The sequence below is a fragment of the Labrus mixtus genome, chromosome 13, assembly GCF_963584025.1.
Source record: "Labrus mixtus chromosome 13, fLabMix1.1, whole genome shotgun sequence".
Classification (NCBI taxonomy): Eukaryota; Metazoa; Chordata; class Actinopteri; order Labriformes; family Labridae; genus Labrus; species Labrus mixtus.
The window spans coordinates 519,632-546,974 of NC_083624.1; the positions used below are offsets into that span (position 1 = coordinate 519,632).

The 27,343-nt window shown below is 42.9% G+C and overlaps 1 protein-coding gene across 1 annotated transcript in view; it reads left to right on the forward strand.

The window, feature by feature from the left end:
• LOC132986574 (anosmin-1) overlaps positions 1-27,343 on the forward strand; it is a 52,323-nt gene that overhangs the window by 16,705 nt on the left and 8,275 nt on the right. Inside the window, exons 3-9 of the mRNA XM_061053028.1 lie at positions 11,085-11,147; positions 11,455-11,677; positions 17,139-17,323; positions 17,682-17,811; positions 20,027-20,232; positions 22,673-22,817; positions 24,239-24,385. Of these exons, the coding sequence (XP_060909011.1) occupies positions 11,085-11,147; positions 11,455-11,677; positions 17,139-17,323; positions 17,682-17,811; positions 20,027-20,232; positions 22,673-22,817; positions 24,239-24,385 (1,099 nt within the window). The remainder of the gene's footprint in view (positions 1-11,084; positions 11,148-11,454; positions 11,678-17,138; positions 17,324-17,681; positions 17,812-20,026; positions 20,233-22,672; positions 22,818-24,238; positions 24,386-27,343) is intronic.

Consider the following 27,343-nt stretch of genomic DNA (forward strand, 5'->3'; position numbering starts at 1 on the left):
CTTCAATCTTTAATCTGGCTGACATGGTCTTGATAGAATGTGGTGGTTAGCTGTGTTAGTGATTGCTGATGTAAATCAACTCAGCAGAAGACGGCTTTAATTAAATGGTTTTGGCGCAGAAGAAGAGTTTTACAATTTGCTCCCATGTGTCTCTTTATTAGGGGCAGGACCAAATATCGATACAGCGTTATATCATCGTCCTGACTGCTGTGATGAAACGGTCGCTGGTGCCTCATATTGAAATGTCTTTTAGATAAGAAGATGACAGATAATATCAAGTCAGTGATGAAAAGAAGTAAAGGAGTGAAGCCTAATAAGAGGACACCAAAACAGTGAGTTATTGTGTAAATCCTGCACTTTACCCTTTTTTAGGGGCGTTTTAAAATCCTTAATTTGATCTAATTTTGTGATGTATCGTTGTAGTATTGTCTGAGATATGTATCAATTGTAAATAAAGCTAACTGCTAAGCTAGGCTAAGAGTAGGTAGCTAAAATAAACAAAACTGTTTAGCAGGTTTGTTGCTAGAGAGAAGGAGTGCTTCTGTTTGTCTGAACGTACAGTGTGTTGGAAACAACAGTCGTAAGAAACTAGGCAGAATTAACAATGAAGCTTTTAGCTCTAACGATCAGCACTGAGCAACACAGAACAGGAAATGATGCAACACGCTCACCCGTAGTACGCAGCACGTTGCATGGATACTTCCTGTTGAGTCTAATTGTCCTAAGATGTAAACTGAGCCCAGAGCTAGGTGATAACGGAGGCTCCAGTTACAGCCGCTGTGTTTTTGACTCTTGTTGCTCCAGAACAAGACGAGATGGCAGGAGGACCTGTAAGAGGAGGAGGGTGTCTCGGTGAAACTTCAGAGTCATTAACTATTAAGTGAACCACTATTGCATTCCACAGCAGACAAAGCACAGTTCTGGCTGAGCCGTGTGGGCCCTTTCTGCTCATAAATAAGGCAGGCACCTCTGATTGTGGGCTAGATGTATAATTCATGCACTGCCCCTGCTGCTCCTCCTCCTTTTTCCTTCTTCTCACTTTCTGCAGAGCGCTTCCTTTTCAGCCTCTTTGTTGTCTGTGCCCTCAACTGCATCTAAATTAATAATTAAAGTGATGCTCAGAGGATGACTGTGACACCACCTGCTGGGTTAGTCACCGCTCAAAGCCTCACTTTGAGAAACAAAACAGAAAGTCTTGAACCGTGTACATCTCTGTTCAGCCCACCGGAGCTGGAGTCTTACAGTGGGCAGCACTTTGAGACACTTTGAGATTTGGGATATGTGTCCGCACTCATGTAAGAGGAATTCAAAGAAATCTGTGTCGTTAAAATTTAAGACTAATTAAAAAAACCACAGTGAAATGTTTTGAATTTCTCAGGTGCTGCAGGAAATTCCTCCCTCGCTACTTTCTATGAAATAGCTGAAAAACAGATGCAGTAATTGTAGGAATCTAATATGAATCAGTGGAAAAATTCCTTTTTTGTTTGTAAAAGCAACAAATCCCAGCACTTTTGACACCTCACACAAAGAGCAGGACAACAATTTGCTTTTTGTAATATTATTGAGAGACTCATTGGCGATTGTCTATCTACGACGTACGCCTCTGGGAGTGACCTCCAAATTTCCGGGGGCATCGGTGTGGCCGATACTTTCTTTTCCAAAATCAATAATAATAATAAGTTTAAAAAATCTTTATTGTCTATCACATAGTTACAGAAAATGACCTTTGGTTAGAGGCTCAAGTCACATGTAAACAATGACCTCAAATAAAACCATCATCATGCTACATGCTACATGCTACATGCTACATGCTACACGGAGTCGGTTCTGACAGAAGACATCTTAAAGCACATTTTTAGCTGCTCTTTTATGCAGATATCTAGATCATTTTTAAGCTTATTGCTAAGAGCTCTAGCCTCTTGGCTCTTTGCGCTCCGCTCTGACTGTTTTTTTGTGCGCAGTCAAAGCCCGCGGGAAAAACTAGTTGACTAAACTTCTCAGGCTACAAACCGAAACAAATACACGTCAAAATCCGTCCACACAAAAAATCACATGATAGATCATTCAGACTCAATATTAGCTATAACTGAAATAATGATAAACTGTGAGGGACCTGCAAGAGGCAATGCCAAATGTCCACACAGATACCTGCACCTTTAGACAGACGAGATGAACTCCCCTCCCTGTCACCTGCAACCCTTTAAAGTCTTAATATGTGATGTTTCACACTTAAATATATAAATCAAGTATCTCCTCTGAAAATAACTCTGTGAGTCATGACTGTCTACAATGGGTGTAACACCCGAGTCCCACTGTCTGTGATGTTTTCAGAGTTTTCAGAGTCCTATCTTCACTTTGTTTACATCGCCAGGACGGCCGGCTGACTCCTCCCCTCGTGTATAAAAGTTGTTTAATTGAGGGACTAGAGAAAAGAAGAATAACATACTGTACTCACTGCTTAACTGTGTTTCTAGATCACGCTCATTTCAGGTAAATTTACATGCAGTGTGAAGATACGAGCATAATAAAGATCGCTAGCATTAGCATGCTAACACAACAATGCAGCGCGAGTTGTTTTGGTTTCATGCTGGAGCTCAAGGGCGACATCTGCTGGATCAAAACATCACATATAAAGCCTTTAACAGCGAATGAAACTCAGGGGCAACAATGCACCTTAATGAGCGTCTCTTCTAGCTTTGACTGCAGCACTTCTCTTGGGTTGCTGCAAGCTTGCAGAGGCTTATGTAATTGTAGAATAGACCCCCAGCATCCGCTGCTGTATACATTTATTCCAGCCTACTCCCCCAAAAATATCAGAGCAAAACTTTGTATGAATATTTAAGATGCACTCACAAAGCACAGACTGAGTTTAAGAACGTCAACATTGGCTGGGAATCAGTCCAACAGCTCTAATTTAATTAAACTTTCACCCATTTCTTCTTCCTGATAAGTGTGGCAGTTAGATAAGCAGCCTTCTGCTCATTGGAAAAACCTCATCTCATATTTATCAGCAGCCATGTGAGCCGGCTGCGTGTAGAGTTGCAGAGCCACATCTCGCTGTAAATCTTTCTGATCTACCTGACTGTCTGCTCGCTGCACACCTGTGCTGATTTACAGCAGAGCAGAAACTGAATCCCCGATATCTCCTGGACTTAACAGGACAAAAGGTCGAGTGAGGTTGAGGAAATAATGTGTCTAGACTTCATAACAGCTCAGGAAGGAGATATCGTCTTCCTGATTTACTCTCAATATTTTTTCCTTTCAAATTTAACGGCACATCAGAGACGTATTGGAAAGCCTCTGCAGCATATGACTTTACACTTATTTAGAAACGGCTCCCCATGACTTGATGAGAAATGTTAAAGCCTGGTAAACCTGCACTTGTCTTCTCTGGATCATCCAAGAGGTAACTACAGGCTTTTAGACATGGTGGTTATTCTTTGTGTAGAAAAGTAGAATGATTTCTTTAGATGGAAACCGATATATAAGGTCTTTATTCTGAAAGTAAAGCATGGTTAGTTGAAGTCCTGCTTTAAATCTGCTTTTAGTTTGTTCAAATTAGATTTTTGTGTTTGCTCAGAATAAAGCTAGTTGTAGTTGTGACACTTTCTGCATGAATAGTGACGATAACTGTTTTTTGGAGCTCTTCACATCTGATGAACTTTCCTTAGCCAGGGTCAATTTTAACATAAAGAAACTAAAATAATCCAGTGCTTTAACAAAATATCAAAGGAATGTGAGGACTGTTACTGCTGGTGTATCAGTCATGGAGATACTGTTTTTGTTTGTCTCAGATCTGCTCAGCCCTCCCTCCTTTTTGGATTATCTGGATTCTACAAATGGCAAGATTTCACAAAACTCAAATCCAGGCTTCATAATGTCTCTTGAGAATTATTCTCATTTCTTCTACAGTTTTTGTTTGGCATGTTTCAATATATGACTTCTTTGTACTTGTGCAATTGTCTTACTACAGACACAAACCATGTGTCAGTGACATCACCTGTACTATGTGCTTGGCTATAGGTTTGGAAAACACATATTCACTGAAAAAAAAAGAAAAAAAGTTGAAGGCTCCAGAAACATGGGCTCACAGCATTGCTGGCAAATGAAAGTGCATTGGCCATGTTTTTAAAAGATATATCACATGATAAAAAGCTCATTCTTTGTCTACACTGCAACATAAGCCTGGTGTTTTCACATTTATCTACTTTAGGGAGAGCTTTGGAAAACATCCATTTTCTGAGTAAGATCAGGCTTAGTGCGTGATGGAAGGCCAATGCAGGGAGAGAAGATGAGTTTTCAAATTTATCTGGATTAGAGCGGACACGGTCGGAGAGGGAGAGAGAGACTGAAAGGCAGATAAAAACTGAGAAGAACCAGGAGATGTCGAGGGGAGACGACAGCCAAATAAAAGTGAAATAGAGTGAGAAGTGAGTGAGTATGTGGAGTAAGTGCCCGTTGCAATAGAGGGGAGAGCACAGCTCGCCGGCTTGCTCCTGGATCGGTCGATAGATATGAGCAGCGACCAGAAAGCTGCTGGAATAATTGAGTCTGGTCATCGCGGGTGTGAAAAGCGCGAGGGCAGCAGAAAACCGCCATAACTCAGAGAGATTGGAGGTGAGATTTACAATGTGTACGATCAACAACAGAGACTCCTCCATATCTGAGTCTACCAGAGGAACAGGAGGCAGCTGTTCGGTCCCGAGGGGCCGCAAAGGCACCTTGTAAATATCTGTTGGCACCACTCAGGCTTTACAGTGACCGTCAGGGCTACGATCGATGCTTTAAGGTCCCGGATGTAATGTGGAAGCTTTTGGTTTAAATGACTAAAACGCAGCGGGGAAGCCCATTTTTAAGTGTACACACACAAAGCACTGGTCCATAAAAGTGTTTGGCCATTTGTTTTGGCTGCTTAATTAATTTAAAATAAGAGGATTAGTTTTATCTTTTTCACTCAAATCCCTTACTAAATGTCCTTTAGTACGCTCACTATCAATTGTCTTTTCAGTCGATGATCAACCATGAAACTGTGAAATGATAACAATTGTTGATTGACAAACTATGAACCAGCAGCACACCACGACTGCATTTGAGCGTCCTACCCTGAGCGCGACGCCAGAGGAAAATGGCCGCTGTGTGAGTGATGAATGACCGTACAGATATGAACTATGATATGCATCAATATGAGTTACAGACCATATATTTTGCTATCTCTTGCTAACATAATTTGAGCTAGGAAGTGGTTCAATGCTAATATCAGCTGTTGCTAGGGTTACTATTGGCTTATCAAATATGCTGTTTAACTTTGAAATATGGCCTGATGCCTCTGGATGTTCGCTGTCGATTGTATTTCTGATCAGTGATTATTACGATCAGATTCCCTGTGTGACTGACTTTCTGGAGCACAGCAACACAACAGCTCAGAGGGGATCGTGCGTTTGCTGTTGCGGCTCCAAAATTATGGAACGATTTACCTCAGCACGTTAAACAGGCCTCTTCTTCTCTGCCTGTTTTTAAAGCTCGTCTTAAGACCCATCTCTTTTCCCTTTGACACACACTAAGACGTCGACTTGTTTATTTCTTTCATTTCTTTTTTGCGTGCCTATTCATGTTACTTATGTTTTATGTCTTTTAACTTAATTCTGTATTTCACATGTAGTTTTCTTTTATCTCATGTGAGCTGTTCTGTATTTTATTTATTCTTCTGTGCAGCACTTTGGTCAACTGTGGTTGTTTTAAAGTGCTAAACAAATAAAGTTGGATTGGATTGGATTGGAACTTCATACCAGCAGTTTAGCACGATGATAGATGAAGATGGTGAATATGGGGAATGAGTGTAAAATGCAAAAAGTCATTTCCATAGTTCTGAAATGCAGCTGATGTTTTGTTTCCCGTACGCTGTGTTTTGTTAAGCGCTGTGGACTGGTAGCTGTTCATGCTTCATTAGCTCAAACTAAACACTTTTTTCATTGTATATGTTATTCCAGTCCCTCACTCGGGCCAGTAAGCATTTTAACGATGGGTGGAATTGTTGATGAACCATTAATGGAAAAAAAGCACAATGACCAGCCCCCCCCCCCCCCCAGTCCCTCTTCCCCCTCCTCTCTCCCTCCACCTCCATCTCGCCTTGTCTCGCCCGGCCATGACAAAGTGAAGATGGGCTGTGGCATTGGCTGCCATTCAGCCTGACTCTCTCCTCGTCCCCCACAGAATGCCTTTAGGGGTCCCTCAGAGTAACAACTGCTGCGTTTTATTACAGCGTGAAATGGTGGACTGAAAGAGCGCTGTGGATGTTCCTACTTAGCCATGCAGAATGTGTCACCGTTGGGTAGAAGATAAGGGGACAAAAGGGGGAAATCGGCCGCTCGAGTTCTTTTGTTAAGTCCAGCATAGAAAACAACCGGTGCTCTTGTTTACATCTCAGAGTAAAGCCATTTGTGTCTTTTGGGGAGACAATTTGTCCAGAAATATGTTAACATCACATCGAATAATGACATGCATTCCTCACTCTATTCAAACAGATGGTGGCTGGGTTGCCAAGTGGAGAGATTTGCTTGAGGGAGACAAAGCCGTTGGCACCTAAACCCAGCAGATACACTTTGTCCAGCTCGATTATGTTCACCACTCCACTTCCATGGTGTGTTTTCACAGATTATATCTCAGAGTCAAACACTAGAGCTGCAATAGAAGGTGCAAGATGTGCAACAAGTTTGAAGCTTTCCCTCCTATTTTGGATCCACTAAAACCAACGGGTTAGACCACCGATAACTCCCGATGTTAGCATTTTAATGACATTTTTTATTCGTCTTTCAGAGTTTTCAAAAGTTTGTATTACAAGAGAGACGACTTCTATGTGATAGCCAACTCAAGTCTAGGTTTGGAATGGTTTTTCAGGGGGAAAAAACATGGTACCATCTACCTCTATGATTTACTGCTGTCATGGTTAAGAAAAGTTTACGTTATAATTTGAAAACTTTTGTGGTGGGTTATAACTAGAGGTAATCTACACCAGTACAAGTATCTATAATGATACTGGTATCAATTGTGAGACCCAGTACTGCCTAGAATGGTACACATTTTTGCGACTTTGAAAGTCAATGCACTGATCCGATACAATAATCTGAAAGCCCCCCCTCCCCCCCCCACCCAAACAAATGTTATTCAAAGTTCACTAAATGTGAGCAGTCAGTGCTTTTCCAGAGGGGTATTTATTTGGCATGTGGACTTAAGACTGGGTACCATCAGAGGCAGTATTGGGAGGAAAACATGACAGTGGAACATCACTTCCTCTATTGGACTCATCAATTCCAAATATTGTTATTTTCTTTTGCATTGTACAAAATCTGATGATTTAAGAGAATTATTGTTTCATGAAGTAAAATCAGAAATATTGGGGCAGACATATGTGCAGAAACTGGAATGGCTGTTTCAGTTTGATGTGTTTAAACTTGATAATTTAGTTTCAAAAGCTTGGAGAAGAAGACAGAATATTCTGTTTGATTAGTTTGACTTCTTGCTTTCTCTTTTTGTTTCTTGAGAATGAATATAGTTTACCTCGTGCACTCTGATCCGGGAACCTTTTTAATTTATGGTGTCATGTAAGAACATGCAGGCTGGGCATATGGATGTATGTATGACACAATAATAAAATAAAAAACTAAACTATAAAACCACATAACCAGTATCTCTTAGTTTTATCCCATTAATAGAATAAAGTGATCTTTATTATCTTTTTTAAATAGTATAATAGTCTTATACTAAATTGCAACAAACCAAAAATTGCTTTAAGCATTTGTGCAAAAAGTCTGAGCAACAAATGTTGAGAAATGTCAACACAGATGAGGGTGTGTACCTGTGTGTGATCAGGTGTAGGCTAAACCCTAGAAAAAAAATTGGCCCATATCTTATAGAAAATGTTTCTTGGCGCTCTCTCCCAAGCACGAATGTGTGTCCTAACATCAGTGCAATAGTTGAGATTGATCACCAAACTGTGTAAATAAGAATCAGGGCAGTTGATTGATGAGAGCACCTTTGTAATTAAATACAGCCGCTCCATTTGCTTTGGCAAGACATCTGTCGTCAGTCCTCCTGCTCCCTCCTTAAATGTCAGGTTGTGGGTGTGGCTCGGGAGGATCGCTGACAGATTGTCAGATTTGGGCACACCTGCAGGGAGCTCTCACTGCCTTCCACACAAACACTTATCTCTTTAAAGAGTCCCATTTACGATATAACTGCTCGGTGAGAAAAGAAATAACCTTCCTGATACATTCCACTTTATGTAAGATTTCTGAAGTGGTATTTGTTGGAAACTTTAACCAAGAAGAAAAAGAAAGAAAGAAAGGGAAAAGTGAGACTCTGGGGGGTGAGACAACACTTAACACACAGCCAGCATTCTCATCTGTGTTGCAATATCTTTGGTACGCAATGTGTTGTGTGAATTCACGCTGCTTGGCATGTGAGCCCGAGCGTCTCGAGGTAACGATGACTCTTATTCTCACTTGTATAGCTGTGAACCGGAAAAGAATAAAGAAAAGATTTGTCCATAAGAAAAGCCAAAGGAATGCATTCAGCCCGTGCACACGAGATCTTTCAATGAGTAAAATGAGCTTGATCCCCTGGCTTATGTCTGTATGTTCAGTGATTTGTAGAAGGGATTTGGGGGCTTTGGACATGTGCGTCTACTGGCAGAATGTCCTTCAGACGCGGCGTGTAGAACACAGTTATTACCTCAACACCTCATCGTTCTAGCGAGGCCGGGATGCTGAGGCTGCTGCTACTGCAAGCTGCACTCTCTGTGGACACAATCGAGAACAGAATGAATGATATAAGGTCACCACATTATTAATAGCAGACGATGGTAACACAGCGTAGACACTCTGGACGATGAGGCATGACTTGGATGGTGTGCTTGAGCTCGTATGTCATCCTAAACCTCTGAGGTGTTGCAGCGGTTTCACCTGATCAGCTCTGTTGAAACCACATTAGTTTCTTTTGGAGTGCTCAGCTGTCATAACTCTGCGCTTTCCCTGCAAGGTGTCCAATTTTCCTTCTGGCACTCTATATTTTATATCACCGCTAGAGAGAGATATCTATATTACTATGAAGTAATTAAGAAAATACCTTCTCACACAGCCTCCTCCGTCCTCTGGAGCTCGGCTGTGTAACACTCGACGCAGTGTCCACACAGGGCTTCTCCGTGTGCCTGAGACGAGTGTAATTGAGCGCTGGCAGGCGTGTGTGCAGCCTTGATTGCAGCATGTTCCTCCAGAAGCAAAAGGTTTATGTTTCATCGTGCGCCGGTGCACCGCACTCCATAAAAAGCAAATAAACGTTTCACTGGCAATGGCATAATAATGACAGAGTGGGCTAATGAGCAAATTAAAGTCATAAATCCAATCCTCGCCCCCTGACTGAGCTACAAGAAGTCTGACATCAATTCTGTGTTAAATATATTCTTTAGAGAAGGTGCCCTTCGTCGGCTGGATAAATAAGTCGACTTAGCCACTTTGATGTCGCCAATTTGTTTGTGTGTACCCCTTTGAAGCCTCAATTTCCACATTTCTGCCGGCGCCATTATGTTGTTTTTAAGCTAGGTGTCTGTATATGGACAGTAGGGTGGATACCTCTGAAGTCCAAACTGAAGCAAACGCAGAAGTGAACAAACATCAGGTCCTTGAATCCCTATGATGGGAATCCTAATTAGATCCCGTATTAAAATGCGAATTTGAACTGCAAAAATTCCACATTTACACAATTTGACAGCCAAATGTTTTTGGTCTCAATGACTCGTTTCTTATTCTTCAAAGCTGTCGCTGTTTTTAGGGCAAAAAAGGCTGTGGAACTGTTCTTAGGTGGAGATAGGTGGAGATAGGTGGAGATAGCATTTCAACATTGCAAATTCAAAAATTATTCAGAAAACCAATGCGTCGCTTCTTGCCACCATTAAGGTCTCCCCCCTACTGGCCATTAGAAAGAATGCAGGTTCAAAGCTCTTTACTGCACCATGCATAATTCCAACCAAAAGTGCAAATCCACTGAAGGCAGATCTCCATGTCAACTCTATCACATCGCCTTCTCCCGTTGGTGAAGATATATTTGGCCATCCCAGATGATGAGTGTAGTCATGTGTTGAGGATGTACCGCCGTGCCCCGTCTTAAAACTGTAACCGGTGCAGGAGTCTAAATTAAATGGATTTGAATGAGTGACCTTGGCAGGACTCTGGTTGGTGAGGTTTTGGCTGCTCCCAGTGTAGCACAGAAGCAAACTGGCCGAGCTTTGACTGCTTTGACTGAGCTTCTCTTCTCCTTCACATCAGCAACAGGCGCTTATAAGTCCTGCTGCTTCATCTGCCTGATTCTATTGGACATGCATGGACTTTTTTTCTTAAAATCCGTTATCCGTTTTATTGAATTAGATTTCTTTGGGTGGGGGGAGTTGTTGTTGTGCTTAAAGCAAAAAGAGTTTGACTAGATTGGTAAACTTTCATTTTTAGATGTTATCATTGCATTATGTTTGGCAGAATGACTTTAAGCTGCTAAGATTTCTTATTTTAACCATTTTAGCCAAATATTTGGTAAATTTGTTCCACATGTTGTAAAAATGGAAACCCAAGACCACTAAACGAACCGTATCATTTATCTAGCGCTCTCCCTAAAAAGAAGGGCAGTTTGGTGCCAACACCAGAGTGTATCAGGCCCAGACTTGAGCTGGATGACAGTGAGGTGTAGACATTATGAGAGTCTAGCAGTGTGGAGGCATGAAGAAGAGATCTCAACCAAAATCCAAGAAGCAGTAGATTTCACAGCCCAAGGGTGTGTCAGTCTGCTCTTTATGGACGTCCACCTTTGTCCTGTATTTCCTTTTGTAGAGTATTGTGTAAGATCTCAGATGCTATGTGGGGCATCTCTAAAAAAAGAAGGTGTGACTGCTCGCTGTGAACCTGTAGAGAGGGAAGTGAGGCGTCTGTCAGGAAGCCAGCGCTCCAATTCAGAAAGCATCATCTCCAATGCAGCAGTGGTAATAAGCGGTGGTTCTTTGATGTGGCTTCCTCTTTGAAGAACTGACACCCTTCTCTCTTTCACAGTGCCTGGAGCCCTGCAAGGAATCCTGGGACCTGAAGGAAAACCAGTGCCAGGATTTATGCGAGGTATGTCACTACCCACAAATGCCGTGGTCGCCTCAGATTCAAGTGTTTGAGCTGCTCATGGTGAAAATTCAATGAAAGGAAAGTTTTGAGAGTAGTGTGAAGTAACTCTTTCTGCACTGTAACAACACTGAATCAAAGCAGTTTCATGTGCTCACCACTCCTCTGAGGCAGGAGCAGAAATGTAAACAGGACAATCCCTGTTAGCTCACAGCGCGGCTCGTTTGCAGCCAGACTGGTTGGTCTTAAAAAGTAATCAAACCTATATATTCCCCCCCCTCCTCCCCCTCCCCCTCCTCCTCCCGCTTAGCCCCTCTTTCCTAAGAAGCATTACGAGTGTCTCACCAGCTGTGAGTTCCTGAAGTCCGTGGAAGGAGTGAAACAAGGCGACTGTCCGGCCCCGGAGAAGGCGAGCGGCTTTGCAGCAGCCTGTGTGGAGAGCTGCGAGGAGGATGGAGAGTGTTCCACTGTGAAGAAGTGCTGCTCCAACGGCTGCGGCCACACCTGCCAGCTGCCCAAGAACCTCTATAAAGGTAAAAACCAAGAGTGCAGCCCTGCATCACACTGCATCGCAAAGAAAGTTGTTTTTGCAGCCACATGTTGTTTAAAGTCTTTAAATGTGATTTTTAACACTTAAATATATAAATCAAGTATCTCCTCTGAAAATAACTCTGTGAGTCATGACTGTCTACAATGGGTGTAACACCCGAGTCCCACTGTCTGTGATGTTTTCAGAGTTTTCAGAGTCCTATCTTCACTTTGTTTACATCGCCCGGACAGCCGGCTGACTCCTCCCCTCGTGTATAAAAGTTGTTTAATTGAGGGACTAGAGAAAAGAAGAATAACATACTGTACTCACTGCTTAACTGTGTTTCTAGATCACGCTCATTTCAGGTAAATTTACATGCAGTGTGAAGATACGAGCATAATAAAGATCGCTAGCATTAGCATGCTAACACAACAATGCAGCGCGAGTTGTTTTGGTTTCATGCTGGAGCTCAAGGGCGACATCTGCTGGATCAAAAAAATCACATATAAAGACTTTAAAGCTATAAAGGTAGGTTGTGTGTACATCTGTGGTCTCTGGTTGTTAAAGTGTGTTTTGATGACTGACACTGCAAAAGCTCTTTCACAGTCCAACCAAATAAACCCATCTGATTGGTCGTTGTGGCTTTCCATCCAACTAGAGGGCACAAACTAAGTTGTTGGTTGGCTAATGAAAGATGGTGTGCGTCGGCTTCAAAATTAGAGCCGTTGGCTGTTTCTCGTGCCCGATGTTATTCAACATGTTGATTTCTTTAACGGGAAGCAGAACCGTTGAAAAGAAACCAGTAAACGGTGAGTTTAAGGCTGCATTAAAACAGAACAGATTGTATACTCATTATATGCTATAAACACTTAAAAATACAACATAGAAAAAGTATGTTAGCATCTTAACACATTGCATGACTAATCCTGAAAAAGGCTTTCAATAGAAAGTATCAAAACAGTGTTTGAGTTCATGAAAATATGGAGTTCTCAACATACACAAGTTGATAACAAACACATCTCCAGATATCAGTAACTTCTCAAAACTGTCAGTACAGGGTGGGACTGTTTGTTACTTGTTACCCTCATGGATCAATTATTACTATCGCAGGTTAATTACAATTCATACATTCTGATTTTGTTTAACAGTTCAGAAACATGAGTATAAAAAAGTAATTAGAGGACTTCCTAGATTGCATGAAGTGTTTAAACGCTACGTTAATAATGAAAAGAGCTGACATGTATGTGGATGCCTTTATACAAGCTAAAAAAGACAGCCGTGAAATTGTTGATTATTTCTATATTATCATTTTAATTCCTGAAACAGCTGCAAAGGGGAAGGTGTCAGACCAGATGACTCACAACACGCTAAACAAACAGCCTATGTCTTTCTTTTTTTACATATTTTTCACATCAAATATTCACAATGACTGATACGATTTACTGCTAAAAGAAATGGGATGAAACGGACTGACAACCAATCGGCTCCTCGTTTCATTATTCCTGCTAATGTTTCCAAAAGGAACCAAATGAACCCGGTTTGTCAGCTGAGTCCTGGATTGGATACTTCCTCCTTCTCCTTTCATGAGGTTCAAAAACGGATGTTTCCTGACGTCATGTTTTAACGTGATTAACTGTTGCAGTTTGCATAATTTTCAATAATTACCTCCAATCTATTAATCCCTCTCTGTCAAAACATTCATTCTAAATCTCAATGACGCAAATTGCAGATTATCTCTAAACTATTTTTGGCTGTTCGCTTAAGAATCATAAATCTTTATTTCATCCCTGTTTCATTGAACGTCACACTCAGCAGCCCTCATGCTGTTACACATCTCCACTCTTAAACTCGCTGGATCAGCTTTAAGGCTTTCACAGACACAGATGCACCCAAGAATCTTTGCTCCAGTGAAAGTGTTTAATAGCGCCGCCCGGGGCACTCGATGATGTGAGGGTGCTGAGTCGTTATGTGAGCTAACCGAGAGCCTCTGAACTCAGAGACGGGAGCTGGAACTACATTATATACACTATCAGGGTGCAATTTCTGGCAGCCTGCGGCCATAACAAAGTTTGAGATGTTGAATCGAGAGCAGAGGAGGAAGATGAGTCTTAAATCAGGCTGTGAAGCGCAGCAGTGACGGCCATGTGTTAGCATGTTGTACTGTGTGTGATTCTGAGTCTGAGCTTTTTATTTATTTTTGATTTGGAAAGATCCTTCAGGGACTTCATGGTGGATGTCACGCTCAGAAGGTGAACAGCATGTAAATCGGGGGGGATGAAAGCAGGCGTAGCCTTGAGAAATTTCAATACAGTGACCCAGTCAATGAAAACCATTCGTCGTGCTCTTAAGACCTTCAAATCCAGCAGACGACCAAACTCTGAGATCATGACGGGGCGCCATCAGCACTACACTTACGCTGAATTAAACTCAGCATTTTTGGTTTGAGAGTCCACATGGGATTCCTGTCCTGGTGCTCGGTGTTAAAGGTCTAATTAGCTGCTCATGGCTGGAAGGGCGTAATTGTTTCTATGTGTGTATGCAGTCCTCGCCGTGATGAGCCGTGATGCTGGAAGCTATTATGCAAACACAAGCGAGAAATGGAGCGTTTCCCCCGCTGAGATCACTCTCAGATGTGTGTGTGTGTGTGTGTGTGTGTGTGTGTGTGTGTGTGTGTGTGTGTCTTCAGGTTAGGGTCCCCAGCCAGTGTGTGTAGGTCCCTGATAGAGAAAAAAACGTTCAGTGTTCAGGCTCTGAGAAACAGAACCCCTGCTGGGCTTTTGATGTGCCACAAAGCGTTCCCTTTTTTTACAGCAATAGAGCGTGATGCTGTTTCTGCTCTGTAATGACGACGAGGTGCAGCTCTGATAAAACATGCTGTGCCAAATATAAAACTGATGGTTCAATAGGCTCTTCTAGTTCTGTTCACTTCATATTTTTCTAGGTTTTTCAGTTCAAACGTAAAGTCTTAATATGTGATTTTTCACACTTAAATATATAAATCAAGTATCTCCTCTGAAAATAACTCTGTGAGTCATGACTGTCTACAATGGGTGTAACACCCGAGTCCCACTGTCTGTGATGTTTTCAGAGTTTTCAGAGTCCTATCTTCACTTTGTTTACGTCGCCCGGACGGCCGGCTGACTCCTCCCCTCGTGTATAAAAGTTGTTTAATTGAGGGACTAGAGAAAAGAAGAATAACATACTGTACTCACTGCTTAACTGTGTTTCTAGATCACGCTCATTTCAGGTAAATTTACATGCAGTGTGAAGATACGAGCATAATAAAGATCGCTAGCATTAGCATGCTAACACAACAATGCAGCGCCAGTTGTTTTGGTTTCATGCTGGTGCTCAAGGGCGACATCTGCTGGATCAAAATATCACATATAAAGCCTTTAAGGAGGGCACAGTTCTAAATCAGAACTAGAAAACAAGCTGGGAGGAGATTTAAAAAGCCGATGATGTTGTGAAATGTATTTGTCAGAATGAAATGAACCTCAGCAGAGAGTTATCTTCACGCTGTCAAAACAAGTCTGACTCAGAATCTGTCCATCAGCTCGTCTCAAGTTTACAGTAAGTCCTCGCGCTACAATCCCAATATTTGTAGTGCCTTCCTCAACCTGTAATTAGAAGCTGTCATTATGATGGTATGTGCGTGAGTATTGAGAATTATATTCCTGGAGTGTAATTGTTGGCACGGTGAAGACATGAATGGAAGCCTCGCTGTGGATCGTGCTTCAGTTACATCACGCTGCAGAGAGCATGTGTGGCCATTCAAACATCAGGGCTGTTTGATTCTTGGACTGAACCTGACCCCAAAGTTATCTTTGGAAAGAACACACCACGAGTATTCAGTGCCCTCCTACATATTGCGGAAGAAAGAGGTTGTTTGTGTGTGTGTGTGTGTGTGTGTGTGTGTGTGTGTGTGTGTGTGTGTGTGTGTGTGTGTGTGTGTGTGTGTGTGTGTGTGTGTGTGTGTGTGTGTGTGTGGTTTGGGCTTTGCAGATGAGCTAAGACAGAGGGAGAGGAGGAATGCTGTGGTTACATTAATGTTCGTTGTTGCGCTGGAAATGTGACACATTTGTTCACACACACACACACACACACACACACACACACACACACACACTCGACTGTGGAGCTGTGAAACCACAGCACAATGACCCCCAGCTGTTAGCATGCAGAAAGCTGTTATCAGCGACACAAAACAAAGTACTGACTCGGTGTGCGTGCAGCTCAGAGACCCTCCTTCATCTCCCACCGTTTCAAACACATCAGTCCATCACGTTCACACGCCCGGGATGACGGCTGAATAGAAATATAAGTAGATCAAGCGCTCTGCATGCAAAAACACACTGTTGATGATGTTGTTTACCAACACGAGGCGCGGTAGCCTTGAGCGCGTGTGTGGACGCGACTGAGGTCCGACATAACGCTGTGGAGTGCTGGGTGATTTATGGAGGACTGTGGGATGTGTTCAGCCTTCTCCTGTACTTTCCAAACTTGCTTTTCCAATCTCCATCTCATTATCACTGTGCCCAACGCTCAATCAACAACTCACTACGTCCCTGCTGCTATAAATTCACTCCAGAGAGAGAGAGAGAGAGAGAGAGAGAGGGCGAGAGAGAGAGAGAGGGCGAGAGAGAGAGAGAGTCAGTCAAAGCTGGAGCAGCATTTGGCCCGGTCCTGCACGTTAATAAATCTCCTAATTTACTGCACATGGTCACATCAGTAAGGCTGAATGCAAAGTGCAAACCATGCAAATGAACTGTACATATTGTGTGTGTATGTTTGCACTCGATGTGTTTTGTGTCTGAAAGAGAGAGAGTAAGACGTCACAGCTCGATGCTAACTGTGTGTATCATCTCTGAGAAGCACAGCTACCAAAACACATCGCTCCGGCCAGGAAACCTCCCGATGTGTCACGGCAGAAAGATGATCTGCTGATCCGCAGCGTGTATTAAATCTATCGCAAGTGAGGTCACGTCTCGTTTTTAAAATCTGTATCTGTCCAGATCTGATGGTGTCATTTATCTTTCCACGAAGAAGAGAAGGGAAAAAAAAAACCAAATATGTTGAATTTTGCTCCGAAGTTCCATAAAGTGGTGATTTTAACTCCTGTCACGACATAGAGACAAGAAAACATTTTTATATTTTCATTTCATTGTACAGTGTTCCCCTTTGTTATGTGTATTATATCTTTGCTTTAATACAGTTTATAACTTCTGTACAGTTTATTTTAATTTACTTAGCTGTTACTACAACTTATTTATTTTGTACTTTTCTTCTCTTTTTTTCTTATAATTCTATTTTATATATAATTTTAACTTTTTGGTAGAAGCTGACTCGGAGAAACGCACAAAAATTCCAATGTACCTGTACTGTCCTGTACCTGTGCAAATGGAAATAAACATCTAATCTATGATAATCGATTCTCTCATCCTCTCCCCTGCTCGTTCTTCCAGGCGTCCCTCTGAAGCCGAGGAAGGAGCTGGTGTTTGTGGAGCAGCCGTCGGGGCAGCTGGACATCCGCTGGTCTTCTAAGTTCAACATCTCCGTGGAGCCGGTTCTCTATGTGGTGCAGCGCCGCTGGAACTACGGCATCCACCCGAGCGAGGACGACGCTTCAGAGTGGCAGACCGTGTCACAGGTAGTGAACCACACACTCACATTCTGAAGCACATGATGAACGTTTTTTTTAGTATTAAAGTCCCTTCAAATGTCTCCATGTGAGGACTCCTTTTGATCAGACATTTATGGATCTGCATCACTGAGACACTTCAGAGTCCCGGCGTGCCACATGCTACATCTGTTGAAGCGCCGCGCTGACAGACTGTTGCACACGGGTTGCACATTCCTCACACTCACAGTGTCTTTGAAAGTTTGGCAAAGAGAAAACACACAGATGACTGATGTAGCAGCAAACTCACACGGGGCTGTGACCCCGCATGAACCCTGACCCCCTGTGGTTTCTGTGTGTCCCCCCCCCCCCCCATCTGTCCCTGTAGACCGCAGAGGAGCGCGTCCAACTGGCCGACATCAGAGCGAGCAGATGGTACCAGTTCAGAGTGGCTGCAGTCAACGTGCATGGGACCCGCGGCTTCACTGCGCCCAGCAAACACTTCCGCTCCTCCAGAGGTCTGTGTGTGTGTGTGTGTGTGTGTGTGTGTGTGTGTGTGTGTGTGTGTTAATGTGTGTGTGTGTGTGTGTGTGTGTGGCCTTGCTTTGTGACTTAGTTCCTGTTTGACACCCACTTCCATCCATTTGTTTTGGTTAAGGCTTTGGAACAGGTGGAAAGTTTGGGAAAGTGTTTAAAAACCTCATTTGACATTTCATCAAACCTTTTTTTTTTTAAAAATTTTAACAAAGCAAAATGTAATAAAACATAAAGGTACTCTTCTGTGAAAGAATAAAGTGACAAAAAAGAACAAAATAATAGAAGTAAATAGATGCAGCACTTAATACTGTAAATGAATGATAACGATTGTACAAACCATTGTAACCCAGCATGTAGGTGAATATTCTCCCAAACTTTCTGCAACACTGACTCAAGAGAAATTCTGCATTTTTTTCTCCCACTCTTGCCGAGCACCTTGCATCTCTTTAGAGTACATAAAAAATGTACTTTTACAGAAAATTAAAGTTAAGTTTACTTTTTTTCCGAGCTCTCTTTAACTGCTCCGTATAAAAGTACATCTAGATTATGGTAAATGTTTCCAAACATCAACAGAGTGAGGCTAAGTGGAAGACTTAATTCATGCCCATGCCAGGCAGAATGAGGAGTAATGAGGAGAGACTGTGTGCGCACAACATTTCTGTTCTGTTGCAACCAGATCTTCATTTCTGCCTTCAAAGAAAGCCGGGCTTTCCCCTCTTTACAGCCATATAAAATGTAATATGTCTGAATTAGTCAGGATATTGCAGGTTTCAAATGAATGCAAGTGTTGTCTTGCTTCCAGAGGGAGTGACGCAACCGAGGCGCGCTTCAGATCTTTGCCACAGATTAGCGAAGGAGCTCTGATGGCATCCTGTTTTTTTTTTCTGCTGCTCAACGTCTCAGCGCTGAGCGCTCGATGTCGAGTGACTCTAAATCACTGCGTTGTGCCGCAGATGGCATTTGTTAAAGCCACGGCCAATTGTTGTGCGGTTCCCAGGGATTAAAGGAGTATTATATTGTGTCTAGTTTGAATTTGATCCAGATCAGATAGTGTGTTTGCTTGATGTGTGGACGCAGAGTAATGAGCCTGTTTGAGGGACTCTTAATGAAAAAAAATCATCTATGCAAAAACACACTTTACTTAACTTGTGTTAATTATAACTTAATTTATATGATGCTTTTGAAGCAGTGGAGAACTAGCAGGCGTCCTAAGCACTTTGCAGCTTTTTCTGCCAGATCTAAAAAGTCCAAAAGTGCTCGCTGCTGTGTGTTTTGACCCGTCCTGTCAATCCTCTGTCATACCTTCACTCCCCTGAGTGCTCTGGACGGCTGTCAGACCGAGCCAGACACCAGGTGGGGAAAAAGGATTCTGCTGCAGGGATGGAAAGCGATCTCCAATCAGGCCAATCAGTGCCAGAATGGTGATAGATTGATGGGATGCTGTCATGGGTTTGATGAGCTCCCGGCCGCTCTGTCACGCCATTGTTATTTACACAACCCGGTCGCGTATCATCTGAGTGCAATTTTGCACTACTACACTTTGTAAGGGCAATTTGTAAAGACTGACTGCTTATTTATCTTAGATCAGCTGGTATGGAGAGCTGATGTGTCTGAATGTGTGTGTGTGTGTGTGTGTGTGTTTTGGGGGTTGTTTTAAATGTGTTTCAGGTGGGAGAGGGCAGGGAAGGCGCTGTGTGACGCGAATAGTTTTCTCATTTTTCCCGTCATGGTTTCAGCTTCTGGGAGCCCTGCAGTAGTCTGGGTGACAGGACACATGGATAGGTTAGATCAAGCTTTAATGTGGACACACACACACACACACACACACACACACACACACACACACGCACGTTAGAGGTACAGGAATGTTGAGTGTGGAGCCAAAGTGAGCAGCATGTGTTTGTTAACCCCTGACCTGCTGAACGCTGTCATGGACGTGACATGACACCTGTCATAACATCTCATGGCAGATTGTCAATGGTGGACTAATTAGCTCACATCTTGTCACTCTAGTCCCCCTCCCACACCGCAGAGCAGCGATGAAAGCTGTTTTGGCTTTCCGTACATTTGACCTGAAATTAAACGGGCAAGAAAACTCAAAACTTGTCACCTTAAAAAAACACCAAGAGACCCTCTTTCTGCTCCTCTCTGTTTGAATCTTGTTCCCACTGACTGTGTTGTTTTCTCCGCCTTCAGATCCCTCCGCCCCTCCCACTCCGACCACCCTGCGTGTCACCAACGTGACGCTGGGCGACGAGGGCCTGATCACAGCCCGTCTTAACTGGACCCTGCCAGACGAGCCAGACATCCCCGTGCATCACTACAAAGTGTTCTGGAGCTGGACCGTGCCCACCAAGTCCATGGTGCCGTCCAAGAAGAAGAGGAGAAAGACCACCAACGGGGTAATCTTCTCACCCTGTCTCAGTGATGTGTCTCTTCTTCTCTCCCCCCCTCCCCCCCTCTTTCTTAAAAGTCTGGTCCAGGATTCTCTCAGCATCTTCTCTGGCTTCAACACTTCACTGTTCATATCCACACAGACCTGCAGGAGGAAGAAGAAAAAAGATAAACATGGAGGGAGTTGTATCTATTTATTTATGCTTGAAAGGCAATCAATCACAGACAGATTGATACAACGTGTTCCTCATGGTTTTAATTCCTTAAACTGATGAAAGAGCACTTAAATGCACCGTAAAACTCTACGATAAATAGCCCTTTAGAAAGTGATAAATCAAGTTTCACAGTTTGTTTTTCTTCAGTATCAGTTTGAGTTGTGCAAGTTATTTGCAGTTTGTTTTTTTGGTGGATTTTTGTCGTTGTTGCTAAAGTGTAATTTGGCTTTTTCTGAAGGATTTGTTTCTTTAATTGAGATCGGGCTTTTTCAGTAAAAGCCTCTAAACTGTGGAACAGCCTCCCTCATCCCATCAGGTCTGCACCCTCTGTTGACTCTTTTAAGTCCCAAGACATACTTATATATTTTAAACTTATATATTTTAGTATTTGAGTCCTCTGGTCCTGAATAGACCGTTTCTTTCAGGTCCTTTGTTGCTTTCTTTATTTTGTTGCTTTCTTTATATATTCTTTATATATATATTTATATATATATATATATATATATATATGTATACATATATATATTTCTCTCTTTCCTGTGGATGTTGTCATCTCAAGTTGTTTTTTCTTTTTTTATGTATTGTGCAGCACTTTGGTCAGCTGTTGCTGTTTTTAAATGTGCTTTATAAATAAATATGACTTGACTTAATTATCTAATCATCAACATAGTTCCCAATAGCTTTGAAGTCAATAACTTATAAAACTAAACTTACTATCTAAGCCTATTGATAAAATGAAAGGAAAGTAAAACTGAACTTCTAAAAACACCCTAAAAAATTACATAAATATCACGTTTCCTTCTTTGAGTGTTGAATCTTTTTTAATACTGGAGAATCTTCAACTGTTTGGTCGAGCCAGGAGGAGAAGTTTTCACTGCTTTTCTTTCCTCCTGCGCTCTCGCAGACACAGATCACATAGAAAGGATAACCACAGTTTGATTCTGAAAGCTTGAATAAACAGGAGCTCAAAAAAGCTCACTAAAAATTCCAGACTTGGACAACTCAGAAAGCTGTGAAATAATATTTTGTTAGTATTAAAATGTTTTCATTTACATAAAAATGACTCATTCATGTATGCAGGCGCTGTTTGGACCGTCACAGACTGTAGAAATAGATCCATTAGAACATCTACACTCCCCACCCCCCCACTACGCCCTGCCTAGAATCTACGCTGACTAGACTCTTCTCCTCTGTCGCCCCCCGGTGGTGGAATGAACTTCCAAACTCCATGTGATCTGCAGAGTCCCTCTGCACCTTTAAGAAAAAGCTAAAGACCCAGCTCTTTCATGAATACCTACTAACTTAATGATGATGGTCTCCATATTATTGATGATGATGATGGTAATGACGATGGTTTTTGTTTGATAACGACGACTTATAAGATGGTTTCTATACTGATTAGAGCTCTCAAGAACTGCCCTCAATGTTGTGCTTTGCCTCTGGTCACTTCCTGTCAGCACCTGTGTGTCCAATCAGACTCAAAGCTGATCGTTTGCTCTTACTGACATTGTTCCCTTTTTTCTAGATCCTTGCTTGTGTTGTTCTTACTCTCTGATGTACGTCTCTTTGGATAAAAGAGTCTGAAAAGTGAATTGTAGAATGTAGAAATGGAAATGACAAGATCATTGTCTTTTCTCATAAATCACTCTCTGACATGCCGGATGTCTTCAGGGTATAAAAGGGTTATCAGTATGTTTAGTAAAAGTGAACTTCTTTTTGGTCTTAGTATCTGTGTGGAGCAGTTCTATAGAGCCGTGAGCAGATGGACAGGTAGTGTAGACCGTCACACACAAACCTGGACCGGGTCTTCTCCTGAGTTAGTTTATAAAACACAGAGCAGATGTGGCACACAGAGAGACAGAGGTGGGAGACACCAGACACCTATTGACACATGTACTACTGGTTTCCACTTTGGCACCTCGGGGCTTTGAAAGCAGCCCGCTGCTAGAGGAATGTCAAAACACGCACAGTCAATAACAAGAACTCATCATGCTCCCGCTGATGGAGGAATGCTGAAAGTCAAACACAGTGAGGAAGCCCTGGGAGGCTCTGATAACACGGCTCCCTCGCCGCGGCCCTTAAGGCTATCTCCCCACCACGATACCTTCCACAGCGCCACATGTGTTCCCAATAAGCAGGGCTTTCCCACAGGCCTGTGAAGAGCTGAGCTGGGACCGGGACTGGGTCGGTGACAGTGTGGTAACAGTCATGTGGGTTGTTTTTGTCTCTGCAGGCTCAGAGCTGGGTGGATCTGGAGGGGCTTCAACAGAACAGCAGTTACACTGTGGAGCTGCAGGCGGTGACGTACTGGGGACAGGTGCGTCTGAAGAGCTCCAAGGCCTCTCTGCACTTCAGCACCAACCAGAACAATGAGTCAGGTGAGGGATGACGCTAACTCAACAGTCCTTCAGCTGTCAGACTTTTTATCACATTAGAGTGTGTTTTTGTCAGTCCAACATTTTCATGCAAACTAAAATATCTCATCATCTTTTGGATTGATGAGTATTGAGTCTGAAACGTTCATCATCCAGAGCAGATCGATGATGACTTCACTCAAACACTGACTTCTCCTTGGCTTAATTAGGAGCTTGTCACATGTGGCCTTTTTAATGGAAACGCCTCGACAGCTTTCAGGCAGGTTGTTGTAGTGGATTCAATTTGGGTTAGACATCCAAAATCAGATCCAGAATTGGGTTTTTATTGAGATGTAGGTTTACACATACGGCTATATCTGTGTGATTTGAATTTGTCAATGTGATTTGGTGCAAAAACAATTATTGCCCAGAAATAAACCCTGAAAAAAAAAGAATACAAAAAAGAAGTTTGATATTCCTAAATGGCTCAGAGTCTAGGGGCAGCCAATCAACACGAGATTAGCAAAAAGCAGGAGTAGCCTGAGTACAGGGACATCTTCATCCATTCCCTGAGTGCTTTTAGAAACACAGAGAGCCTCAGTGTGTGTGAGTGTGTATATTTTAGGCTTATGTGTCTCCAGAGGGAATTGAACCTCTAACCTTGGCAGTGTTAGAGCCGTGTGTGTACACATCCAGTTCCACCACATTTATGCACAAGGAGTGTTGTGTTGGCTTGAAGATCAAATGGCTTTGGATTAACTTGTCTGTGTTCACTTGAAGAGGAACAAACTCCGAAGGAAAACTGATAAAACAAATTCCTTTAATCCACAGTTTGTTTAAAATCTTAATATGTGATTTTTCACACTTAAATGTATAAATCAAGTCTATCCTCTGAAAATAACTCTGTGAGTCATGACTGTCTACAATGGGTGTAACACCCGAGTCCCACTGTCTGTGATGTTTTCAGAGTTTTCAGAGTCCTATCTTCACTTTGTTTACATCGCCCGGACGGCCGGCTGACTCCTCCCCTCGAGTATAAAAGTTGTTTAATTGAGGGACTAGAGAAAAGAAGAATAACATACTGTACTCACTGCTTAACTGTGTTTCTAGATCACGCTCATTTCAGGTAAATTTACATGCAGTGTGAAGATACGAGCATAATAAAGATCGCTAGCATTAGCATGCTAACACAACAATGCAGCGCGAGTTGTTTTGGTTTCATGCTGGTGCTCAAGGGCGACACCTGCTGGATCAAAACATCACATATAAAGCCTTTAACATGTATGAATGTAAGTTGGCTCCTACAAGTGTGTTGTAACTGCTGCTGATCCTACAAAGAAATAAGTGTGTGTTTCTGTTTCCATGCTGAAGGCTTTAGCCACAACACACTCACTGTTGGTGTCTTAGATACAGCAGCAAACATTTCTGCTTTCTCTCTTCTTCAGTTAAGCCAGTGCTCAAGTCAAAGAAGGAGGAGATATCACCTCTCGGTTCAACCCTGGCAAAGCGCCCCTCTGGCCCACTGGAGGTGGGCACGCCCTTCTACCAGGATGGTCAGCTTCAGGTCCGCGTCTACTGGAAGAACCGTGGAGGTATGCGTTCTACTTTTTCTGATTTATAGCTTTGTTAAAATCGAATTAGCACTCCATTAAGCCCATCAATCACTATGACTCATGCACGATTTTAATAAAGTGCTGTGACTGATTCCTGGTTACTCAAACAATGGCAGATTCCTGTGCTATCAGATGGTATGAATGAAAAATGAATCAGTGTGTCATTGTGAGTAATGGGAGTGAAATCGATGAATAACCTGCCCATGCTCTGGACGGGTAGAGAGCCACCGTGTAGAAAAAAAGAACAATAAACACAGAGAGCAGGAGCCCTGCCATGAGCTTTACTGACAGCTGTGTTTAATAGATCCTCGCCCTCACATTAGCGTCGAGCCAGTCCATTTTGTTTTACAAGACCTGATGTCATAAGGAACAAGAAGCGCTCTTTTGGTTGCAGCACAGCGAGGGGTTAAGGCCTGTAGGAATGCCTGTCCCAGCGGCGTCCCGTTCCACCAGCTCCTCCTCCTCTTAATACCAGAGTGGAAAATATGGAAACCTTGAAAAGCTGTGCTCTCAGGGTAACCTGTCAAGTCCCATTCACTGCTCTATGTTATGTTGCTAATATATGTCATCGCCTCGGCCAAACTCCACATCTTAGAGTCAAGAATGTGAACGCTGGCTGGAGGAGAGGCCTGGTGAGACACCAAATGCTGAATCAGAGAGTGAGAGACGGAGAAGATAGAGTTTGGCCCCCGGAGCTGTGAGCGAAGCTCGGCCAACACGAGAGAGAGAGAGAGAGAGAGAGAGAGAGAGAGAGAGAGAGAGAGAGCTGAGTGATGCTGACGAGGATCGAGCGCGGCCGGGGGAATCACAGAGCGAGAGTGAACGCAGGTCCAGGTCTTGTTTGCAGTGCTGATGTGCAGGTTGTGTGTGTGTATAACTGCAGGGTTCCCAACCGTCCTGGAAAACCTGGAAAACAGTTGACAAATGTTCCAGTACTGGAAAACACCTGGAAAATCAGAGAAAAAGTAAAATATCCTGGAAAATTATTCCAACACTCTCCTACAGGGCTGGACATTTTCACCGCCACACGTTAATAAAAGTATCGATTTGTTACATTAATCCACAACGCAGATTGAATCAAAGTCTATAGATAATTTAATTCTACAATTCACTTATGATGGTAATGATGATGGTCTCCATATTATTGATGATGATGATGGTAGTGACGATGGTTTTTGTTTGATAACCACGACTTATAAGATGGTTTCTATACTGATTAGAGCTCTCAAGAACTGCCCTCAATGTTGTGCTTTGCCTCTGGTCACTTCCTGTCAGCACCTGTGTGTCCAATCAGACTCAAAGCTGATCGTTTGCTCTTACTCACATTGTTCCCTTTTTTCTAGATCCTTGCTTGTGTTGTTCTTACTCTCTGATGTACGTCTCTTTGGATAAAAGAGTCTGATAAGTGAAGTGTAGAATTATTAAAGACTACACTTAATATTGGTGTGTCACGATCACGGACTGTCATACCAGCTCGATCATCGTTGAAAATGATCTCTGGAAAAGAGTGGAAACTCTGATAACTGCCACCCGTTATTCTGCAAGGATGACCCTGACTTTGACTCGTAAACAAGCGCACATACAGACGGCGAGGGGAGCTGGAGTCCCTGGACATCTGGTTTGTGTGACAGACTAAAGGGACAGGTTAACCGAACCTTGATTTACCTCTCGCTCGTCGTCTCTGTGATCCAAAGCAGCCGGCCTCTCTCTCCAGTCGCACTGTAACACCAGATAATACATCACAGTCGTCCCAACAGGCCGACAACAGGCAGTGGTCGACGACGACGACGGCGGCGCTTCTGAGGCTGATTAATCAAACACTGCTGATGCTCTGTTGTCTACCTGACTTCCTCGTCCCATTTCATGTTGTACACCCCCCCCCCCCCCCCCCCCCCCCTCTCCGACAGACCCGCCAGAGCATATCTTGTTTATTTTTTCCCGCTTCCCTGCAGTTCCTCTCTTCTGCTTCCAAAGAGCTCAGGGGCTCTGAGTTGCCAGATCTGTGTCTAAGCCTTCAAAGGACCCCTTTTATCTCCTCACCACAACCCCCCCCCCAACCCCCCAACCCCCCCGCCGAGGGGCCAACATAGCATAACTCAATTATTAATCGGAGAAGTATTCCACATATCCACATATCCACAGATGAATGAGTAATAAATCCAGCAACATAACATGAGGGCGATGGGCAGATAAACGCCGCTGATGAGCTCAGGGGGAGGAGCTACTGTACAGTGATGAAGTACACGCTGCAGCTCGGGTCGGAGGCAGAGAGGGCGAGTGTGTCCCAGCATGACCAGGGGCCGCCGCTCGACTGATGAGAGTGCAAATCCTCAAACGTTTGAGCAGAACATTTCTGGATGGAAACGGAGCCTTCAGCGCACAAATGGAAAGGTTCAGGAAGCAGCATCAGTCATGTTCATAAACGAGTGCAGAGATAAAGAAGGAAGTGCTTTTAAGTTTCCTTCTCATATTCAGAGATGTAAGTTATCCTGATCATCAATAATGGAGATAGAGATATCAGATCTCACATACAGAGTTGTAATTTCTGAGATACTCATCAGTTAATCATTTCAGCCCTGTCACATCGTCTTTTCATATCTGGAAAAGTTCTTTAAGTTTCAGTTAAAACATAAATCTAAGGATACTTCAAACACACATTTCACATGAGCCAGCTGTCTTTATATGTTCATTAAACTAACGGACTCATTTGATGCTTTGGTTCGATCAGTTCATACTTTTTATGCTCTCACATGAGTTGACATTAGCCTGGACTTCAGCGTCTCGCTAAAGGAAGATTTAAAGTCTTAATCTGTGATTTTTCAACCTTAAATATATAAATCAAGTATCTCCTCTGAAAATAACTCTGTGAGTCATGACTGTCTACAATGGGTGTAACACCCGAGTCCCACTGTCTGTGATGTTTTCAGAGTTTTCAGA